Here is a 21,350-nt window from a genome sequence, read left to right on the forward strand (position 1 = left end):
TCTTGAAATAATCTTTTTTTTTTTTTGCTGTAAAGCATGATAGTGACTAAGCAATGCATTCAAAACAACTTTACGTTGATTAGGATAAACTATGGATAAGTATGGATTGCTTAATGGTGCATATAAATTTAGTTGGGAGACAACAAATAAACAGCAAAATTCATCTTTGTGATTTTAATGAAATCTATAAAGACAAGAGATGGCTTATTGATTTTATTTGTTTGTTTATTCAGTTTCTATGGCTGCCCATCACACATTCTTGATTCCATTCCAGAGAATATGTTGCATATAACATTATGTCATTTTTCCAATCTTAAATGTGACTCAGAAAGACCTGAATATATATTGGCACAAATAATATTCCAAAAACAGGTTATTCCCTAAGTATGACTAGTAACAAACAGATTGCATAATGCAGGAATGCATAAGAATGTGCTGTCATTCTTGTAAGTAAGAAATAGGTGTTTTCAGGCCCCTATAACCAGCCATGACTTCATCTCATGTGCATATAATAAATAAGAAAGGAACTTAGTTTTTACCCATAGAATAAAGTGTGGATTAAGTTAAATGTCCATCAAGTAGATATTTATAATTAGATTTAGTGGGGAGCTCTTAGAGAAATACTATTATTGTCAGATCTTTATAAACTCAAATATTAGGAGTTATATGCCTGAATAACATCTGTAAAATGCCAAGGCTGGATTAAAAAGCACCTGGAGCCTCTGATTAATAATATTCTTGTGGTGCCTTGTCAGTTTGAAACCTGGGTCACATTTATATACATATTGCACAAAGTATATACATCCTGTACCATCCATGCCCTTCAGCCATTTGTAATCGCACCTCCCAGAATTTCTATCTTGGTTAGAAATATTTTGAATTGAACATCAGGTACATTTGGGGAGACTGTACATATTTATATTGTAATGTGAAATTCAATCTAAACCCTTAAGCCAGATAATAATGGCAAAAAAAATGAGATTTAAATGGAAAGGAATAAAAAAGAAAATAATCAGCAAATGTAACTTGCAGGTGCATTCATTAAGTTGTATAATTGTATAGCTAAAGGCCATTTGGAGTGTGAAATACCCCATAATGTCCGTTCTTTGTTAAGGCCATAGAACGGGCGTCAAACTCAATTTCATTGAGGGCCGCATCAGGATTTTGTTTGACCTGAAGGGCTGGGGTGGGTGTGGCCTAATCAATGTCACTTGTGTCAGGGGTGCCTGTAATGGCCCAAGCACTCGGCCAGTGAAAATGGGCTCCTAAGCTCCATTTCCGTCTGAGGCAGCCTCCTGAAACCCTCTGCCACTGAAAATGGAGTTCACAAGGGCTGCACACAGCCCTCCTGAGCTCTGTTTTCGCTGGCAGAGGTACCACCAGCCAGCCCTTCACTGTTTCCATGGGAGTCCTGCAGGCCAGATCTGAGCACAAAGAATTGAATTGAATTTTATTGGCCATTTTATTGGCTATCTTGCAATATGGTAGGATCTAGAAATTTCAAAGTCTTTACTGTTGATACTGTGTTGTCTAGTATTGCAAGAGGCGGAAGTATGGGCGGGTTTCTCCTAAAGTCTACCACCATTTCTACGGTTTTGAGTACAGTGAACCCTCGAGTTTCACGTCCTCAAGGATCGCGAAAGGGCTATTTCGCTAGTTTTCAACCCGGAAGTAAACTCCACCATCTGCGCATGCGTGCCCTTCCACGCATGCGTAGATGGTGGAGTTTCCCCGCCGGGCAGAGGCTTCCCTGGGTCTTCCCCCTCTTGCCCCGGTAAGACCCCAGCGGCGGTGGGCTGGAGCGCGAGCTTGGGGCAGCCTAGCTCCGCTTCCCAACTGGGAAGCGGAGCCGGCAACAGCGTGGGCGGGCGGGCGGCGCGCGCGAGCTTGGGGCAGCCTAGCTTCGCTTCCCAGTTGGGAAGCGGAGCCGGCAACAGCGTGGGCGGGCGGGCGGCGGGCGCGAGCTTGGGGCAGCCTAGCTTCGCTTCCCAGCTGGGAAGCGGAGCCGGCAACGCGCGCGCGCTTGGGGAAACCCCAGATCCGCTCCCCAGCTGGGGAGCAGCCCCAGCAACGCGCGCGCGCTTGGGGAAACCCCAGATCCGCTCCCCAGCTGGGAAGCGGAGCCGGCAACGCGCGCGCGCTTGGGGAAACCCCAGATCCGCTCCCCAGCTGGGGAGCAGCCCCAGCAACGCGCGCGCGCTTGGGGAAACCCCAGATCCGCTCCCCAGCTGGGAAGCGGAGCCGGCAACGCGCGCGCGCTTGGGGAAACCCCAGATCCGCTCCCCAGCTGGGAAGCGGAGCCGGCAACGCGCGCGCGCTTGGGGAAACCCCAGATCCGCTCCCCAGCTGGGGAGCAGCCCCAGCAACGCGCGCGCGCTTGGGGAAACCCCAGATCCGCTCCCCAGCTGGGGAGCAGCCCCAGCAACGCGCGCGCACTCCCCAGCAACGCGCTGCGGGCGGCGGTGGAAGTAAAAACACCATCTGCACATGCGCAGATGGTGTTTTTACTTCCGCACCGCTACTTCGCGAAAAATCGATCATCGCTTGGGGTCCTGGAACGGAACCCTCGCGATGATCGAGGGTTCACTGTATATTCAATTCCAGATTGTTTCAGTCACACAAGGTTAGTTGTTCAATCTCCCGTCTGTATGCGGATTCATCATTGTCTCAAATGAGTCCAATCACTGTTGTGTCATCTGCGAACTTCAGTAGTTTAACAGATGGATCGTTAGAGATGCAGTCATTGGTATAGAGAGAGAGAAGAGAAATGGAGAGAGCACCCAGCCTTGGGAGCCCCCTGTGCTAATTGTACAGGTATCTGATGTGATTCTGCTTAGCTTTACCTGCTGCTTCTTGTTAGGAAGCTTATGATCCACTTACAAGTGTGTTCAGGTAGTTATAAGAGTGTCAGCTTAGTTAGAAGAGTGGTTCAGCTTAGTTAGAAGAATGTCTAGAAGTATTGAATGTGGAACTGAAGTCTACAAAGAGGACCCTTGCGTAGGTCTTTGGAGATTCAAGATGTAGAATTTAGTGCAGAGCCATATTAACAGCATCATCTGTCGATCTATTTGTTCCAGTATGCAAATTTCAGGGGTTCTAACAGTGGATCTGTTATGGTTTTCAAGTGGGACAGCACTTGCCTTTCAAAGGTTTTCATAACTACAGATGTTAGAGCAACTGGCCTGTAGTCGTTTAGTTCCTCAATGGGCTTCTTTGGCACTGGGATGATAGTAGAGTGTTTGAAGCAAGAAGGAACATAGCACATCTCTAGTGATTTATTGAAGATTTGGGCGAAGATGGGGGCCAAGTGGTCAGCACGGACTTTTCAGCAAGAAGGAGTTATCTTGCCCGGGCTGGAGCTTTTCTTAGCTTTTGTCTGTGAAATAGGTCTTGCACTTCCTTTTCTGTTATCACTAGGGGTTGTGAATGGGATGGGTCAGTTGTAGGAGGCTTGGTTGTTGTTAGTGTGACTGAGATGTGGGTTGTCAGGACAGGTGGCTGTAGTTTCCTTTCAAACCTGCAGTAAAACACATTCAGGTCATCTGCCAATTGCTGATTTCATTCAGCCTGGGATGGTAGTTTGCTATAGCCAGTGATATTTGTTTCCTGGCTCATTTGTTGAGAACTGATTCTTTAGCTTTTCAGAGTAGCTTATTTTTTCTGCACTGATCTCCCATGTTAGTACTTCAGATCGTGCAGGATGCAGCTACGAGAGCAATCATGGGCTTTCCCAGATATGCCCATGTTACACCAACACTCCACAGTCTGCATTGGTTGCTGATCAGTTTCCGGTCTCAATTCAAAGTGTTGGTTATGACCTATAAAGCCCTTCATGGCACCGGACCAGATTATCTCCGGGACCGCCTTCTGCTGCATGAATCCCAGCGACCAGTTAGGTCCCACAGAGTGGGTCTTCTCCGGGTCCCGTCAACTAAACAATGCCGCTTGGCGGGACCCAGGGGAAGAGCCTTCTCTGTGGCGGTCCCGGCCCTCTAGAACCAACTCCCCCCAGAGATTAGAATTGCCCCCACCCTCCTTGCCTTTCGTAAGCTACTTAAAACCCACCTCTGCTGGCAGGCATGGGGGAATTGAGAGACCCTTTCCCCATGGGCCTTTACAATTTTATGCATGGTATATCTGTATGTCTGTTTGGTTTTTATTATAATGGGTTTTTAATTGTTTTTAGTATTGGATTATTATTATATGCTGTCTTATTGCTGTTAGCCGCCCCAGTCTCCGGAGAGGGGCGGCATACAAATCCAGTCAATCAATCAATAAATTAATAAATAAATTAATTAATTAATTAATTAATTAATTTCTGGCCTGATTGTACAGTATTTTATCACTTTTTCTGTAGGCTTCCTCTTTGGAACAACACAGCTGCTTATGTTTAGCTGTGAACCAAGGTTTGTATGCATAGGTCTTCACAGAAGCTAACATATGATGTTACAATATCTGTGAGTTCATTCAAGCTCATTCATTCAGTGGTATCTTCAAAAATATTCCAATCAGTGCAGTCAAAGCAAACCTGTAGCTTTAACTTTGCCTCCTCAGTCCCGGTCTTCACTGATTTAATTGTTGGTGTTGTGGTTTTAAGCCTTTGCCTCTAAGCAGACGCAAGGTGAATCATGCAATGATCAGACTGTCCTACAACTGCCTGTGGTACAGACTGATAAGTATCTTTTAGTGTTATTTATTTATTTATTCATTTGTCCAATACAGTGGAACCCCGACATAAGAGCTGCTCTACTTAAGAGCAACTCGAGATAAGAGCTGGGAGGGGAGAGATATTTTTGTTCTACTTACAAGCCCAAATTCGAGATACAAGCGCCAAGGAGCTGTCTCCTGAAGCCAAACGCTAACTTCCGCGTTCGGCTTCAGGAGACAGCTGCGAAGCGGCGCGCGTGTTTTAAAAGGTTGCAGCTGGCCTGGGGGGCTCGGGGGGGGGGGGTGCTTGCAGCTTTCTTTCTTGCTCTTTTTCTTTCTCTCTTTTACCTTCCCTTCTATTTCTTCTTTTCTTTCTCCTTCCCACCTTCTTCCCTCCCTCCCTTCACTCATTCCTCTCTTACTCTCCCCTTTCATAAGTTTCCTTGCTTCCTTCCTCTGTTCCTGTCCCTTCCCCCTTTCTTTCTTTCTTTCTTTCTTTCTTTCTTTCTTGCTTGCTTGCTTGCTTGCTTGCTTGCTTGCTTGCTTGCTTGCTTGCTTGCTTGCTTGCTTGCTTGCTTGCTCTTTTTCTTTCTCTCTTTTACCTTCCCTTCCTCTATTTCTTCTTTTCTTTCTCCTTCCCACCTTCTTCCCTCCCTCCCTTCACTCATTCCTCTCTTACTCTCCCCTTTCATAAGTTTCCTTGCTTCCTTCCTCTGTTCCTGTCCCTTCCCTCTTTCCTTCCTTCCTTCCCACCCTCCGTCCATTCATTCACCCATTCCTCTCTTGATCGCTTAAAGCCGGTCCCTGGTGCAAAAAGGGTTGGGGACCTCTGTCCTACAGGATTGGGTGGCAGAGAAGTTGAACATATGTAAATTTAAAAGTTTAAGAAAGTTTACAAGTTAAGTGAAAGAAACTTCATTATTCATTTATATGTACATGTACATTTCTTCATTAAAAACATGTCTTTCTGCATAATTTAGACTAACTTTGTGAGTTTTTTGAGGGCTGGAACCAATTAAAATTATTTACATTAATTCCTATGGGGAAAAGTCGTTCGAGATAAGAGCTGCTCGACTTAAGAGCCCAGGTCCGGAACGAATTAAACTCGTATCTCGAGGTACCACTGTACACAATACATATGGAAGAGAATAGACATGGAATAATATATATAAAGATAATATGTAAAAATAGAGGAGAAGATATATGAAAGGAAGAAAATATATATGATACATGAGATAAAGGAAAGACAATTGGACAGGGGACGAAAGGTTGATTTCTGATGACTTCATGGAGATACCCATGCAATTTGTTTGGCAGAAATTCTAGTTTGACACTCCTGCAACAGAAGGACTCTGTGTTTATTTCTACCCTGGTGTTTAAGAGATCATCCCAGCTTGGAAAAACTAACCCTAAGCCCCACTATCTCAAAAATTGCAAAATCAGTTTCCTCCAGTTAAAGAGGGGAATGTTCCACAGTTCCTTGGAATGTTTTAGCTACAGAGGTAGAATATTTGTAATGCCTATTTAAAATTTATCTTGGCAGCAGGTGAGGCCACATGACAGATTTTAGTTTAAATTGGGAACTGAACAGAATTCAACATGAGGGAATTCCAAAGGATTTTCCAAAGAATACTAAGGCGGTAGACTGAACAATGGAAAGCCTCTGTCATTGCTGCCAAACAAATTGCATGAAGTCATCAGAAATCAAACTCAGTCAAAGAAAGCTTTGTGATTGTTTGATTTGCTTATTATTAGTTGCTTCAAGTTTCTAGACATTATTTTCCAGTTATTCATATGATGATAATTTTTAAAAGCCAGAAACTCAGCCTTTGTGGAAGTAAATTAACGTAATATATTATTGCTTATATCAGGCCTTGGGCTTTAGCATCTGTCTCATCTTGTTTTTATTTATTTATTTTATTTATTTATTAGATTTGTATGCCACCCCCCTCCGTAGACTTTATTCTGTGGTTATGGAAGATAATTTCTGATACCTGGCACATGCTCTACTATTTCTACCTGGAAAATATTTAAAGGGAACTAATTTCACTTAAGATTGACTTTGTGTAAAAATGTTTCTACAGGCATTTAATAGTAGATGCCTGATAGTCACATTCATTCAAGCTGCAGCCTTCTTTTTTTTCCCCTTTCAGTAGCTTAAAGGATTAGAGTTAAAAGTCATAGAAATTCCTGAAATACCAGGATAGGGTGTAACAATGAGCCAGCAGACAGTGGAACATATCAACCAGCTTGTTGAATTCAAAACATGTAGGAATTTAAGCACTGGAAGGAAAGGTGTTATTTGTACTCCTCACAAAAGAGATAAAAATATGTTGACCTCTTTTTAAGGAAGGCTGAGTTCCTAAGCTCTTTATCATGCAGTTGTATTTGGTACAGCTTCCTATTTCACACACACACACACACACACACACACACACACACACTTAGATCCTTCCATATATACTTATTCTCATCTGTATGCTCCTTAATTCAAGAGCCGGGGTGGCGCAGCAGGTAGAGTGCTGTACTGCAGGCCACTGAAGCTGACTGTAGGTCAGCAGTTCAGATCTCATCACCGACTCAAGGTTGACTCAGCCTTCCATGCTTCCAAGGTGGGTAAAATGAGGACCCGGATTGTGGGGGCAATAGGCTGGCTCTATTGAAAAGTGCTATTGCTAACATGTAAGCATAAAAATCGAATAAATAAACAAATAAATTCAGTTAACTACTATAGCAGTGATGGTAAACCATTTTTGGTTCATGTGCCAAAAGGGTGTGTGTGCATGTGCTATCATGCATGTGCGTGCATTCCCCCCATGCATACACACACCCTCCCCATGCTGCCCCTGTGCATGAACAAAACTCCCCCATCCCCATGCATGCGCGCAGGTCTCACTGAAGCCTGTGACGGTTAAAAAAAACAGCCAAAATGAAAGTTTAGAAAAATGGACTTCCGGTTTGCCCGTTGTTCTGTTTTTCCCACTCCAGAGCCTTCAGGGAAGCTTCCTGAAGCCCCAGAGTGAGAAAACAGCAAACCGGAAGTCCATTTTTTTTAACTTTCGTTTCACCTGTTGGGCTGTTTTTTGTATTCCGGGGCTTCGAAGCCTCTGGAGGGCAAAACAGCCTTCCCCAAGGTCGAAAATCAGCTGGCTAGCACAAACATGCACGCTGGAGCTGACATAGAGCAATGCCTCGTGTGCCCTCTGATATGATTTCACGTGCCACCTGTGGCATGTGTGCCATATTTATTTATTTATTTATTTGATTTTTATGCCGCCCTTCTCCTTAGACTCAGGGTGGCTTACAACATGTTAGCAATAGCACTTTTTAAACAGAGCCAGCCTATTGCCCCCACAACCCGGGTCCTCCTTTTACCCACCTTGGAAGGATGGAAGGCTGAGTCAACCTTGAGCCGGTGATGAGATTTGAACCGCTGACCTGCAGATCTACAGTCAGCTTCAGTGGCCTACAGTACAGCACTCTACCTGCTGCGCCACCTCGGCTCATATGTTCACCATCATGGCACTATAGCATGGGGAATATTTCTTCATGTTTTGTAGGTCCATCAACTGCAACCATTTCTGGAGTGTCCTAAATTGTCCCAGGTTATCCACATGCCTTGCCACCTATTAGCAAATTATAATGCTGACTAAAAAAATGTTGTTGGAGATCCTTTCAGAGTTCTAATTAGTCCAAAACGTGGCACTGGGCATTTAACTGTCTGAAAGTTCAAAGGTCTAGTTCAAGATACTGGCGGTGGACTTTGAAGTCTTAAATGACTTAAATACTATGTATATAAAGCAGCAATAGCACTTAGACGTATATACCACTTCATACAGAGAGTGCTTTACAGCCCTCTCTAAGCATCTTACAGACCTTAGCATATTACCCCCAACAATGTGGGGGCCCATTTTACCCACCTGGGAAGGATGGAAGGCTAAATTAAGAAGAGAATCAAAATGCTGGTAGTCAGCAGAATTAGCTGCAGTACTGCATTCCAACCACTGCACCATCACGACTCTTAAAAGTACATAAAAGACACAGGAATCCAGCTATATTATACTTTATAATCTGAAGCTAGTCTGGCCTCAATAGACATGATTTTTTCAGTGATCATTCTCATTTTGTAAAATCATCTAAAATTCATTTGGACCATCAGGCAAAGATTTCACTTTTTTGCATGTTTTTGACTAGCTTTATTCAGTAAGTTTTCTACAGTATTTGGCTCTGAATTATCTGGATAGTTATACTAAATATAAAATAGCCCTCAATTTTCAACCATAATAAAGCCTGGAATTTCCACTTTATGTCCTGATGGTTGTAAGTTGAGGCACCTGTATGACTGGCTTGATTTTATGACATTTGTGGCAGTTCACTAATTCATGTTAAGTGAATGTGACAGTTGTAAAGTGAATACTGCAGTCATTAAACAAATTTGTGGTCCTCCATGGGCAGTTTTGCCAAACACTGGAAGCAAACTTTGACCATAAAAGTTAGAGAACATGGTCAAATGGCTGTGGGAGATTGCAACAGCTGTAAATGCAGCTGGTTATCAGGCCCAAAATATGATTATGAGACTGTATCAGAACTTCAAATGCTTGCTAAACTACTAGTCATAAATCAAGGACTTTCTCCACTGCATCTGGAAGGAGAGTCCAACATGGGTAATAAACCAATCCTATTGGTAGAGACTGAGTTATAATTAGCATAAAATTAGCTACCGCCCCCTTACTGCTCCCATGAGCCCCAGTTTTTAAAAACTCAGTCTAAGAGTAGAGACATACTGAGTTTTACTCCTGAGGAGTTTTATTGTTTTTATTAATTTTTTACATATATGTAATATTGAAATTGTAATAAATTGATAGAAATTGACCTGTTTAATCTTGTGCTTTGTCTTTCAGGAAGAAGGAACACAGAAGACAGATGAACAGGAGAAGGGGTCTTTGCCCTCCGTGGGCAGCACCCCCAACGATCCTCCTTAGGGGTTTTGTATTCCCTCCGTGGGAACACCCCGTAGAGGAGCACCCAGCCTGGGGTCCCTGACCTCCGTGGTCAGACCAGGGCTGTCGGCTGAAGGTGGAGGGGTCCGCCCCCTCCACTGGGTAGCCTGAAGGCGCTGTAGCGAGGCTCCCAGCAGAGAGCGGAGCTGCGCCTCTCAGCTGTTCGGCGGCCGCCGAACAAGCCGCCGCCGCCGCCGGCGGCGGCTAGGAAGCCGCAGGGCAAGCAGAGCGCGCTCGGATGGCCGGGATCGGTGCCGAGATCACCGGAGAAGCAGCGGAAGGCTGCTATGGCCACATTGGGGGCTGGAAGCCGCAGCGCTCCCCCCCACGCCCCCCCCCGGAAGGGAGAAAAAGCCGCGAAAGGCATGGGGGCCGCCATCTTGGTTGCTACTTGCGCAACCCAAAGAGCGGTAACCGGAAGTCCTCCGACAGCTGGTGGGCGCGAAGAGGCTATATGCCCAGTGCGCATGTGCAATTGGCCAGAAAGACGGTGGCCATTTTTCTTCTTGACTCTGAGCCAGCAAAATTATTGTGCCACGAGCTTGCAGGCCCAAAGGATTCTTCAGTTACTATTACTGTGAGTACATGGAAGAACAAGTGGGAACCGAGAGGGCTACCTCCCCTACTATGGCTAAAGAAAAGCCCAAGGGGAAGGCTAAAGAGAAGTCTAAAACTTCACAAGCCTCTGCTTCGGCCTCATCCATAAGGGAGGCCGAAAAACGCATTAAGGCCCTGGAAAAGAAGCTGGAGGCAGCCTTACAGGCCTCCCCATCTACAGTGCCACTGGGCCAGAGGCAGGCAACACCAGAGCAAGCCACCACGCTCAGCTTTGGCCTACCTGAAGGGGACTGGTCACCAGATAGGCACTCAGCTATATTGCCTCACACCATGTCTTCCCCAGGCCCCTCATGGAACAGACCAGGGTCAGCTAGCCAGACTGGAAGGAGTTCCATGGGCCCAACAGCCACATTCACCCCCACAGCGGCGGGACTGAGGGCACAGGCAAGCACCTGGCAGGACATGCCACCAGACTTGCAGGACCTTATTGCAAACGTCTATTCCCAGGGCATAACAGCCGGGGCCAACAGATATGCTCAGCAACCATCTCAACCAGGACAGGTCTGGTCAGCACCGCCCCCCTCAGGCTTGGGGTCCTTATCTGAGGAACCACTTATCGGAGAGGACAGTGATAGGGAGTATGAGCTCTCTGAGGATGAAACAACTCCCGAGCAACCCCAACCGGTAGGCCTGTTTAAGCCAGCCTTGTTCAGGACTCTGTTGTTTAAGGCTAAACAGGTAATGAACCTACCAGGTACAACCAAGACACCGGAGGATCCAGAAAAGACCCCGGATGCCTTGCTACAGGAATCCCAGCCTGAGTCTGAGCATTTCCCGGCATCAAATATTTTTCTGCAAGGAGCCAAGCGCCCTTGGCAATACCCAGCGGCGGCTCAAGGCCCATCCAATCTGGAACGTCGATTTTACACGTTCGACGAGGAAGTGGAGAAACTCCTGGAGTTTCCGCCCATCGACCAACCGGTAGTGACTTTGGTCTCCAGCGCCCTGGTGCCCTCCGAAACAGGAGAGAGCCTAAAACCGGAGGATCGGAAGGCAGAGATACTCCTGAAAAAGGGACACCAGATGGCGGGATGGGGATTCAGGGCAGCAGCGGCCGCTTCGTTTATCAACAGAGCTTCCCTCCGGTGGATACAAGAGATGCAATCTCGCATGGGACCAGAGGACGGCAGACTACGCCAGGATCTAGCTAAACTGCGAGCCGCGGCGGAATTCTCCGCAGATGCCACGTTGCACGCTGCAAAGTTTTCCAGCAGGGGCATGGCCACCTCACTTGCGGCCCGCCGTCTCCTGTGGCTCCGTCATTGGCCTGCCGATCTGAAGTCCAAATGGAGACTGGCATCAGCCCCATTTCAGGGATCTATGCTCTTTGGAGATATTCTGGACAAGGTCCTCATTGAGGACAAGGACAAGAGGAAGGTCCTACCCAGAGCAGGCAGGCGGCAAGACCGGAGGTCAGCGCCATATTCAAGGCGCCAAGCGCCCCGCTGGGACAACACTGCAGGAGCAGGCCAGAGTCAGAGACCGTACACACAGGGTCAGTACTCCAACCAAACTTTCAGAAGCGACCGGGGGTCCTTCCAGGATCGATCCAGAGGCTACCAGGGTTCGAGACGGCCCTTTCGAGGGAATAACCAGAGGGGCTTCCGCCGCTCAAAGTGACTCTGCCACCCAGTTTCCTCTCGGCGGGAAGCTCCAGCACTTCCACGCCTCTTGGTACGCCACCACCACAGACCAATGGGTCAGGGCCACGGTGGCAGGGGGACTATGCCTGGAATTTGTGGGCTTACCCCCCAGCCGGTTTATACACTGCCCACAAATCAGGAAACCGCAAGACAAGCAGCGGCTACAAAACGAGATCGCTCATTTGCTGGAGATTCAAGCAATAGAACCGGTTCCACAACACGAGCAGGGGAAAGGATTTTACTCAAGAATCTTCATTGTCCCCAAAGCCTCGGGAGGCTGCAGGTTGATTCTCAACCTAAAACAACTCAACCTCTTCATAAAGTACCGGCGTTTTCGCATGCATTCGCTGCAAACTATTTTGAACTCCATCAGATCACACGACCTGCTAACGTCTATCGACTTGAAGGAAGCGTACCTTCACGTCCCCATACACACAGCACACCGGAAGTACCTACGGTTTTGTTCAGAAGGGATGCACTTCCAATACAAAGCCATGCCATTTGGCCTTTCGTCAGCCCCATGGACTTTTACCAAGCTCCTGGACGCCCTGACGGCACACCTGCGATCTCAATCCATCAGACTGATGGCGTACCTGGACGATATCATCATACTGTCCAGGTCGCCAGCGCAGGCAACCAAGGACCTGAACCTGACCATACGAACTTTGGAGGATCACGGCTTTACCATCAATCTGGAAAAGAGCCAATTGGTCCCCAATACCAACCTTTTACATCTGGGAGCGGTCATAGACACCTTGGCGAGCTCAGTCTCACTCTCCCCAGAAAGAATCACAAATATACGACGGTTGATGGCCGAACTCAACCAAAGCAGACGGGTTCCCATGTCACTGTTGTCAAAGGTGTTGGGAACCCTAGTCTCGACTATAGGGATTGTACCTTGGGCCAGACACCATATCCGAGACCTACAGTGGTTTCTACTACCGGCGCAAAGGGCCAAGGTGAGTCACTCACACCGGCAGACACGTATCCCACAACAAGTCAGGGTTTCCCTGCGGTGGTGGACATCAACCGCATTACTCAGAGGTTCCTCCTTTCAAACACAAGACAAGATGATCCTCACTACAGATGCCAGCCTTTACGGTTGGGGAGCTCACATCGGCCCCCACATGGCGCAAGGCAAGTGGTCGGTAGAGGAATTGACACCTATAAACATCAACTTCCTCGAACTCAGAGCGGTCTTCCTGGCGCTCCAAGCCTTCCAAACTATTGTCCAGGACAAACACATACTAGTGCTTACGGACAATGTGGCGACCAGAGCCCACTTGAACCATCAAGGGGGTACCAGGTCGCGCCGCCTCATGGACGAGACGGCGAAACTTTTCAATTGGGCCGAACTTCACCTAGCGTCCTTGTCCGCAGAGCACATAGCCGGGACCACCAACACCCAGGCGGACTGGCTCAGCAGGGCTACTCTAGACCCATCAGAGTGGAGGCTGGATCCGGCCCTTTTTCAACAGATATCGCAAAGGTTTGGGACTCCATCTGTGGACCTGTTCGCCACTCACCGAAATGCGCAGACCCCAAGGTTCTATTCACGTTTCCCGGAACCGAGATCAGAAGGGGTCAATGCCCTACGGTCAGCTTGGCCGACAGGACTACTATACGCATTTCCCCCAGTGAACCTGATACCAAGGGTCATAGAAAAGATTCTCCAGGAAAGGGCAGAGGTCCTGATGGTGGCGCCACACTGGCCACGTCGGCCGTGGTTTGCCGACCTGATGGCTCTGTCATTAGAACCGCCGTGGAGGATGCCAGACAACATCATCAGTCTCAGCCAGGGGAACCTGTTACACCCGGATCCTCAGTGGCTACAACTAACCGTCTGGCACTTGAAAGGCACAGATTGAGACATCAAGACCTGCCGGAGAAGGTCATCGATACCATTCAGGCTGCTCGACGTCCCTCGACCTCCAGGATATACCAGGCCACTTGGGCGGCCTTCTGCACCTTTTGTGACAAGGAGGGCAAGAATCCCACGAGAGCATCGGTAATTACGGTGCTGGAATTCCTGCAAGCAGGAATAGACCGGGGTCTAGCCCCTAACACGTTGAGGAGACAGGTGGCAGCACTGTCTACCATGATTCAAATACCAGAAGCTCGTTCGCTAGCTCACCATGCGTGGGTAAGAGACTTTATACGGGGAGCCTCAAACTCACATACACCACCGGTACGCAGATTTCCCTCCTGGGACCTATCACTCGTACTCAAGGCCTTGACAAAACCACCTTTTGAGCCTTTGAGATCAATTCCACTTAGGCTCCTTTCCTTGAAGACAGCCTTCTTAGTAGCGGTCACATCGGCACGCAGGGTGTCAGAGATTTCAGCACTCTCAGTGAGACCGGACTTATGTATATTTTACCCGGACAGAGTGGTGCTCCGTTTGGATCCGTCGTTTGTTCCCAAGGTGAATACTCTGTTTCACAGGAAACAGGAACTTATATTACCGGACTTCTGCGCACATGGAGACCATCCATCCGAATTAAGATGGCATAAGGTCGATGTACGGCGAGCTATAAAGATTTATATCAGGAGAACTGCAGAATTCAGGAAGTCAGAAACTTTGTTTGTTTCCTTTGCACAACACAGGATGGGACTTGGACTATCTTCCAAATCGATAAGCCGTTGGCTAAAGGAATGCATCATGGAAGCCTACAGAGCGGGAGGTCACGATCCTCCGCAGGGCTTAACAGCTCATTCAACCAGAAGTGCAGCCACATCGGCGGCCTGGACGACACAGGCCTCTATAGAGGACATTTGCAGAGCTGCTACCTGGGCGGCACCTACGACATTTATTAAGCACTACAAGTTGGACTCATTTGCGTCTGCTGAGGCAGCGTTTGGTAGACGGGTGCTACAGAAAGTGTGTGCATCTCCAACTTCCCAGTCCAGACCTTCTCCCTCCCATGGGCAGTAAATCTTTGGTATATCCCATGTTGGACTCTCCTTCCAGATGCAGTGGAGAAGACCCGTTGTACCTACCTGAACGGTCTTCTCGATGCACTGGAAGGAGAGTCCAAACCCACCCGACTAGTTGAAGTTCAGAGACGTCGGAGATGGGAAGTTACAGTTAATTGTGTTAATAAAATTTGGTTATCCTCTTACACCTTTTCCTCGTTTTTAAAACTGGGGCTCATGGGAGCAGTAAGGGGGCGGTAGCTAATTTTATGCTAATTATAACTCAGTCTCTACCAATAGGATTGGTTTATTACCCATGTTGGACTCTCCTTCCAGTGCATCGAGAAGACCGTTCAGGTAGGTACAACGGGTCATCTTAAATAAGTATTTTTTTCTTAAATTTTACATTGTATATTATTATAATGTACAATATAAATCTTGGAGTTTTTAAAATTTTCTTCTTCCTGACTACAATATTTGAGATTTGGGGATATTCAGATGAGGGGGGAAAAGAGGTAAGGGCATGTTTATGATTTATAATTCAAACTGTTAACTAGAGAATGCTGTCCAAACTGGACAGATGCTAAAATAATCGAATATAGCATCCGTTATTTATTATACCTCTGCATTATCTGCACTTAAAAGCATCATCTCAAAGGAAGAAAAATGCTGTAAATAATTGTATGTTCAAATTGACCACTAGATGGTGGCCTGTAGCACTTAAGATAAATGAAGATAGTTGCTTGTTGAAATCTTATTCTAGCCATGATTTTATTCACTATCATCCTATAAACTGTTAAGCATGGAGAGACAATTATATCAATAAATCAGATAGTCATGATCAAAACAATGTGTCAGCACTTTAAGGTAGTTAGTTGAGATTAGGAATCCAATGCCATGTAGGCCAGCACTATTATTATTGCAAAGCTATAGTAACGAAACCTTGCAAGTCCGGATGCACTTCCCCCTCTTATCTTCATAAGAACTAGGAAAGATCTTGTCTGGGATGTTTGTTCAGGTGATACTGCTACCCAAAATTCAGTCTTCTTTTATCTGAACATTTTCTTGGTACTGTCCCTTAAGTAATTCCCTCTGCCACTAGAGTAAGAAAAGCACTTTGGAGCAACAATATGTTGTCACAGCAGGTGGAAACTTCTAGTTGCCTTTGGCTAATCTGAAAATGAAGCAGGTAGTGAGTATTTGGATGAGGGACCACCAGAAAATCCCTGAGACTAGATTGGAAAGTTGAAAACAATCTTCCAGAAAAAGGCTTCTTGCATATTGTTAGCAATATGGATGTGTGCCCTTGTTGCATCCAAGAGTAAAGTTGCAATCCAGAGAGACTTTCCTTAACCAATGGATTATTTACCCAGTTGTCATTATCTCAATCTTTTCTTGCAAGCACCAACCGTAGGTTCTGCTTTATATACAAAAAAACCTGTCCAATTACACCAGAAAATTGCAAATAGCTTTTGTTTCTGTATTTAGCTTAGAAACATAGAAGTCTGACAGCAGAAAAAGACATCATGGTCCATATAACAAGCAGGAAGAGGGAGATTGTGATCCCCTTATATAGAGCGCTGGTGAGACCACATCTGGAATACTGTGTTCAGTTCTGGAGACCTCACCTACAAAAAGATATGGAAAAAATTGAACGGGTCCAAAGACGAGCTACAAGAATGGTGGAAGGTCTTAAACATAAAACGTATCAGGAAAGACTTCATGAACTCAATTTGTATAGTCTGGAGGACAGAAGGAAAAGGGGGTACATGATCGAAACATTTAAATATGTTAAAGGGTTAAATAAGGTTCAGGAGGGAAGTGTTTTTAATAGGAAAGTGAACACAAGAACAAGGGGACACAATCTGAAGTTAGTTGGGGGAAAGATCAAAAGCAACGTGAGAAAATATTATTTCACGGAAAGAGTAGTAGATCCTTGGAACAAACTTCCAGCAGACGTGGTTGGTAAATCCACAGTAACTGAATTCAAACATGCCTGGGAAACATATCTAGTCTGCCCTTATACTATTTTCTGTATTTTATCTTAGGATGGATATATGTTTATCCCAGGCATGTTTAAATTCAGTTACTGAAGCTTTTTAAAGTTTTTTATATTAAATGGAAGGCAGGGGAGATGTTAGCTTCTCAGAGCTCACTTAGGAATTACTGAACATATATTTATACTTTTTCTAGTCAGTTTGCACAATAAATAATTTAAATACTTTTAAAACTTAAGACCTTAAGACCCACCTTTTTCGTCAGGCATGGGGGAACTGAGACATCTCCCCCGGGCATATACAATTTATGAATGGTATGTCTGTATGTATGTTTGTTTAGAAAATGGGTTTTAAAAAAAAATATTTTTAAACTGTAATTTAGATTTGTTGTAAATTGTTTCACTTTGTTGTGAGCCGCCCCGAGTCTGCGGAGAGGGGCGGCATACAAATCTAAATAATAAATAAATAAATAAAGTTCAGAACAGTTTAATGCCTGTAAGCTATATTATCCCATTAGGTAAAAGGCTGAAACCAAAGTCTGTCTGAAACTTTTCTTATAGCTTCCTGTCAATCTTTTATTGAATATTTCCAAGGTAGCAATTTGTCTCCCTTCAGTCACCATTAGTACTGAGATTGGATCTTCCATCTGGAATATTTATTCAGTCATTACCGGTATATATTTTTCTTTGTAAAGGCCAAAGAAGAAAACCTCTCAAAATGTATCCTTGAATTTTGGAGAACACAATATGAAAGGATGAAGAAAATAGACACAGAGATATAGGTACTGTAGAAATGGACAAATAAGAACAAATGTTTTAGTGTTGCATGAAAACTGCCAATTCTAATTAAATTGTTTATTTGCTTGGTTCATCATAGGCTGAGATTTTTTGAATAGCCATCACACAGTTTTATTCATAGCCACTTAATTTGTTTTTTTTAATATTTACAATATGTTTTCCTAATAACTCTCCTAACTTTCCTAATAAGGATGCTACATTTCATTGAGGTTCTATATGCAAGTAGGTTATGGCATCACAAATTTTATGATCCTTGCAAAAATATCTGCAGAAAAACCAGTTAGCCCATTTTAACAAGAATCAGATTTTATATCGACTGTTCTTTTGTTGTTTTACACCAAAGGTGTACCTGGCAAAAGTCAGGCCACAGCCCTGAGAATTTATGCAGTGTGAAATAGCTCTGAGTCATTTTGGCTATTAATATAACAGTAATTTATGAAGAAAGGAGTTGTTATATTTGAATTGTTTATGAGATATGTAACATGAAGATACAAATTAATATAATAGATTGTACATAAAAAAGATTTATATGAGAGAAAAATATAGACAAAAATCACAAATATTTATAATTCTAATAAAAATCATAATCATACACCTTTTTATTTATTTAGAATAAATGTATTCCTTTAGTTGGAAAATATTCAAGTTACAATCTTGGTTGGATTAATTAAAAAAATAAAATAATTAAATCAATATAAATTGTAAACAAAATGAAGAATGAATGGGTTGAGAAGAAGAGAAAAATGAGAAAGATATATTTGAATGCAGATGATGAGAAACTGAAAAGAAAAGATCAAAAGAGATGTTTAAAGAACAGTAGTCAGTACTTGAAACAGTCTATGGGCCTGATGGAAGCAAGTTTGATTTGCAATGATAAGAGACAATTTAGGATATTAGTACAAACTACTTTTCGCTGTGTGTCCTTTTTTAAAACCAGTCTTAACTTCTAGGATTCCTATGGGAAAAATTGCTTCTTCTTACAAACTTTTCTACTTAAGAACCTGGTTATAGAATGAATTAGGTTCATAAGTAGAGGTACCACTATATATGTGTGTATATACACACATACATACAGTACACACACACACACACACACACACACACACACACTGTATATATTGAAAATATATACTGTATATATATTTTCAAGAAAGATGCATTCCGGGCTAAATTTAACAAAAATACCAGAGAATATTCTAATAAAGAGCAGGTTGTCCCTTGTTTACCATCATTTTCAACCATAGACTGTCATTGGATGAATTTGGGCCAGTCACTCATCCTCAGTTCAAGACAAGGTGTTGGTGTGGGGAAAAATATGGCACACTATATATGGGGTCTTAATCTCCTGTATAAAAGCATGCATATAAAACACATGAATAAATTAGGGCTGATTTTGGGATGTCAACATTACTTAATTGATGCCATAAAGCATCAGTGAGAATAAATTCTAATGTGTTTTACTGAGATAAAATATTTCTTAGTTTCTTTTAGAAGAACCTCTAAAATGGGAAAGTTGTCTTTAAATTCAAGGTTATAAGCAGATGGGGTTTTTTTCCCTATATAATCTGTGCATGTGGGCAGTTGTCTGGTATTCCAAGGCACCTGTCATTTGGGTAAACGCACCACAACAGTACACAGAAGTAGATCAATAGCAATTCATCCTGTGGTGGCCTCAAGCCACTTTTGAAAAGGATTTACCAGGTCTAATGGTTCATTAGAAAATGTTAGTTTTGCATTGTATTAGAAATTAGTAATTAACAATCTCCAAACCGTTGAATCTGGTTTTACTGATTTGTGTGGTGGTTCTGCTGAAAGAAAAAGATCCCATTACTTTCCCCACCTGATTTTAACATTTTGTTTTCGGTATTATTATTTTTTAAGTCATCAAAGCAACATTTTGGTATTTTCTTAAGATGGCTGACTTTTAAAAAGTTGTTAGCATGTAAAAGTTACTCCTTCACATTTGATTTAAAGTCTACTTATCCAGAAAGAAATGACTGCAGGAAGGATAGGATTAGACCTTTGTGGCAGTGCTTAAGTTCACCTTTTTCCCCCCTTTCCTTTTCATTTTTTTAATGAGGACTAGAATATTTCCACTGTGAACTGCCTTCATAGAGCACCAAAAGATCACACTTGCGTCACGCCAATCTTTTTCTTTGTGCCTATAATATAATTGGTTGATTGTGCTAGCAGTGCGTGAGCTGCTCTCCCCCTTCCTTTCCCCTCGGCACAGCCTTGGCTACCTATTATTAAGCCTTGTTGCTGGTTCCCTGAGAGGGACTGCTCTGCTCTATCGCTTCTTGCTAGCAAAGGCAGTGCCATTGCGCAGGTTGAAACAGCAGAAGCAGCATCCATTTTAATCTGCAGGAAGCCTCTCTCTGTAGAAAGCCCTCCTCTTCTTTTTTAGACCCAGCAGGGTTTTTCAGTTTGCAGCTTCGGTAAACAGTCTCAGCTCTTCAATCTGCTTTTCTGGATGATGCACTGAGATGGTACACCAGGAAAATTGTTCTTATCAGGTAAGGGAATGCATCTCTTTTCCCTTAATCTTCCATCGGAAGAGATAAACAGGCCTTCCTCTTTTTTTTCAATGCAGCAAGTTGCTTCTTTTCAGCTTCAGCAAAACTGGGTAGCTTTTTTCCCCCTTAAGCTTGTATTTTCTTCTTCTCAGTGCAGCTGCTAGGGGGTATGATGAGCAGGGAAGAAAATAATCCATATATTTCTTTAAGGTAGTCGGTTGTTAAGTATCTGTTGCTAAATCTGTATCTCTGTGCCTGCTTAGAGTGAATGAAAACAACTCTGGACAAAATAATAATTAGTTCTGCTTCCTAATTGCATTTCATTAGGATTGAAAATCAATTTATTCCATATAAGAAGATGTTACTGGCTGTTATTTTGATAAAATGGTTAACTGTTGAAAAATAAATATTGTTATAGTTATATCTATTATGGGAGTTAATGTATTCCAGCTCTTTTTAGCTTGTGTTCAGCATCAGTGTATGTGGGTTTTAAACTAGCAAGAAATATGCCGATAAGCTGCATCAAATGTTTATTGCCGTTGATCTTTAAAATCAAGATGCTGTGTTTTGATTATAGTGCTTACATTTACTTCTTAGTTACTACTGACCTCTGTCTACTGAGAAAGAAGTCGCTTCTTTTCTAAAAAAAACATTACTACTGGTTTTCCTATGAGAATTATAACACTTCAAAAACAAAGCATATAAAATGTAGATAGCATGCAGTTTTGACAAATAATATTCTACCATTTTATATCTTTTTTGTACAGGGACCTTTCAAGACTCCAGTAGGAGTTATTGAGCTGTATTGTGTTTAGACTGTGTGTAATTGGAAGGTGGTATCAAGAATCAGTGGTGTGAGAAATCTTATCATCGAAGCAATATAAAACACTAAACCAAACTTGGATGTGTTTTCATTTCTAATCAGCATTTTCCTATTTTTTTTAATAGTGGGTTATTTCAACGGGTTTTAGTAGAGATGTTAGTTTATATAGCGCTACTCCCTTTTTTAAAAAAAATGTGTTATATGTTTTCCGTTTGTTTAGACAAATGGGCAACTATAGAAGAAAAGTTGATATAGCATAAATCTGACATTATTATAAAAGATATGTATATAATAATTTAGATGAAAATACAAGAAGGTAATGCTATCTAAGGACAGGGCAGGGATAAACGACAACTGGCTTTTTAAATTTTTAATGAATGCCCCAGCTGTGTC

At 43.7% G+C, this 21,350-nt stretch overlaps 1 protein-coding gene across 9 annotated transcripts in view; it reads left to right on the forward strand.

Moving 5' to 3' along the window:
* SCHIP1 (schwannomin interacting protein 1) overlaps positions 1-21,350 on the forward strand; it is a 560,589-nt gene that overhangs the window by 475,227 nt on the left and 64,012 nt on the right. Inside the window, exon 1 of one of the 9 annotated variants that reach the window (XM_070753556.1) lies at positions 19,844-20,134. The exons of the other annotated variants lie outside the window; for them this stretch is intronic. Coding sequence (XP_070609657.1) covers positions 20,105-20,134 — 30 coding nt within the window. The 5' untranslated portion in view covers positions 19,844-20,104. Of the gene's footprint in view, positions 1-19,843; positions 20,135-21,350 lie in introns of those variants that run through there. 9 annotated transcript variants of the gene reach the window in all.

This window comes from Erythrolamprus reginae, chromosome 5 (genome assembly GCF_031021105.1).
Source record: "Erythrolamprus reginae isolate rEryReg1 chromosome 5, rEryReg1.hap1, whole genome shotgun sequence".
Taxonomy (NCBI): domain Eukaryota; kingdom Metazoa; phylum Chordata; class Lepidosauria; order Squamata; family Dipsadidae; genus Erythrolamprus; species Erythrolamprus reginae.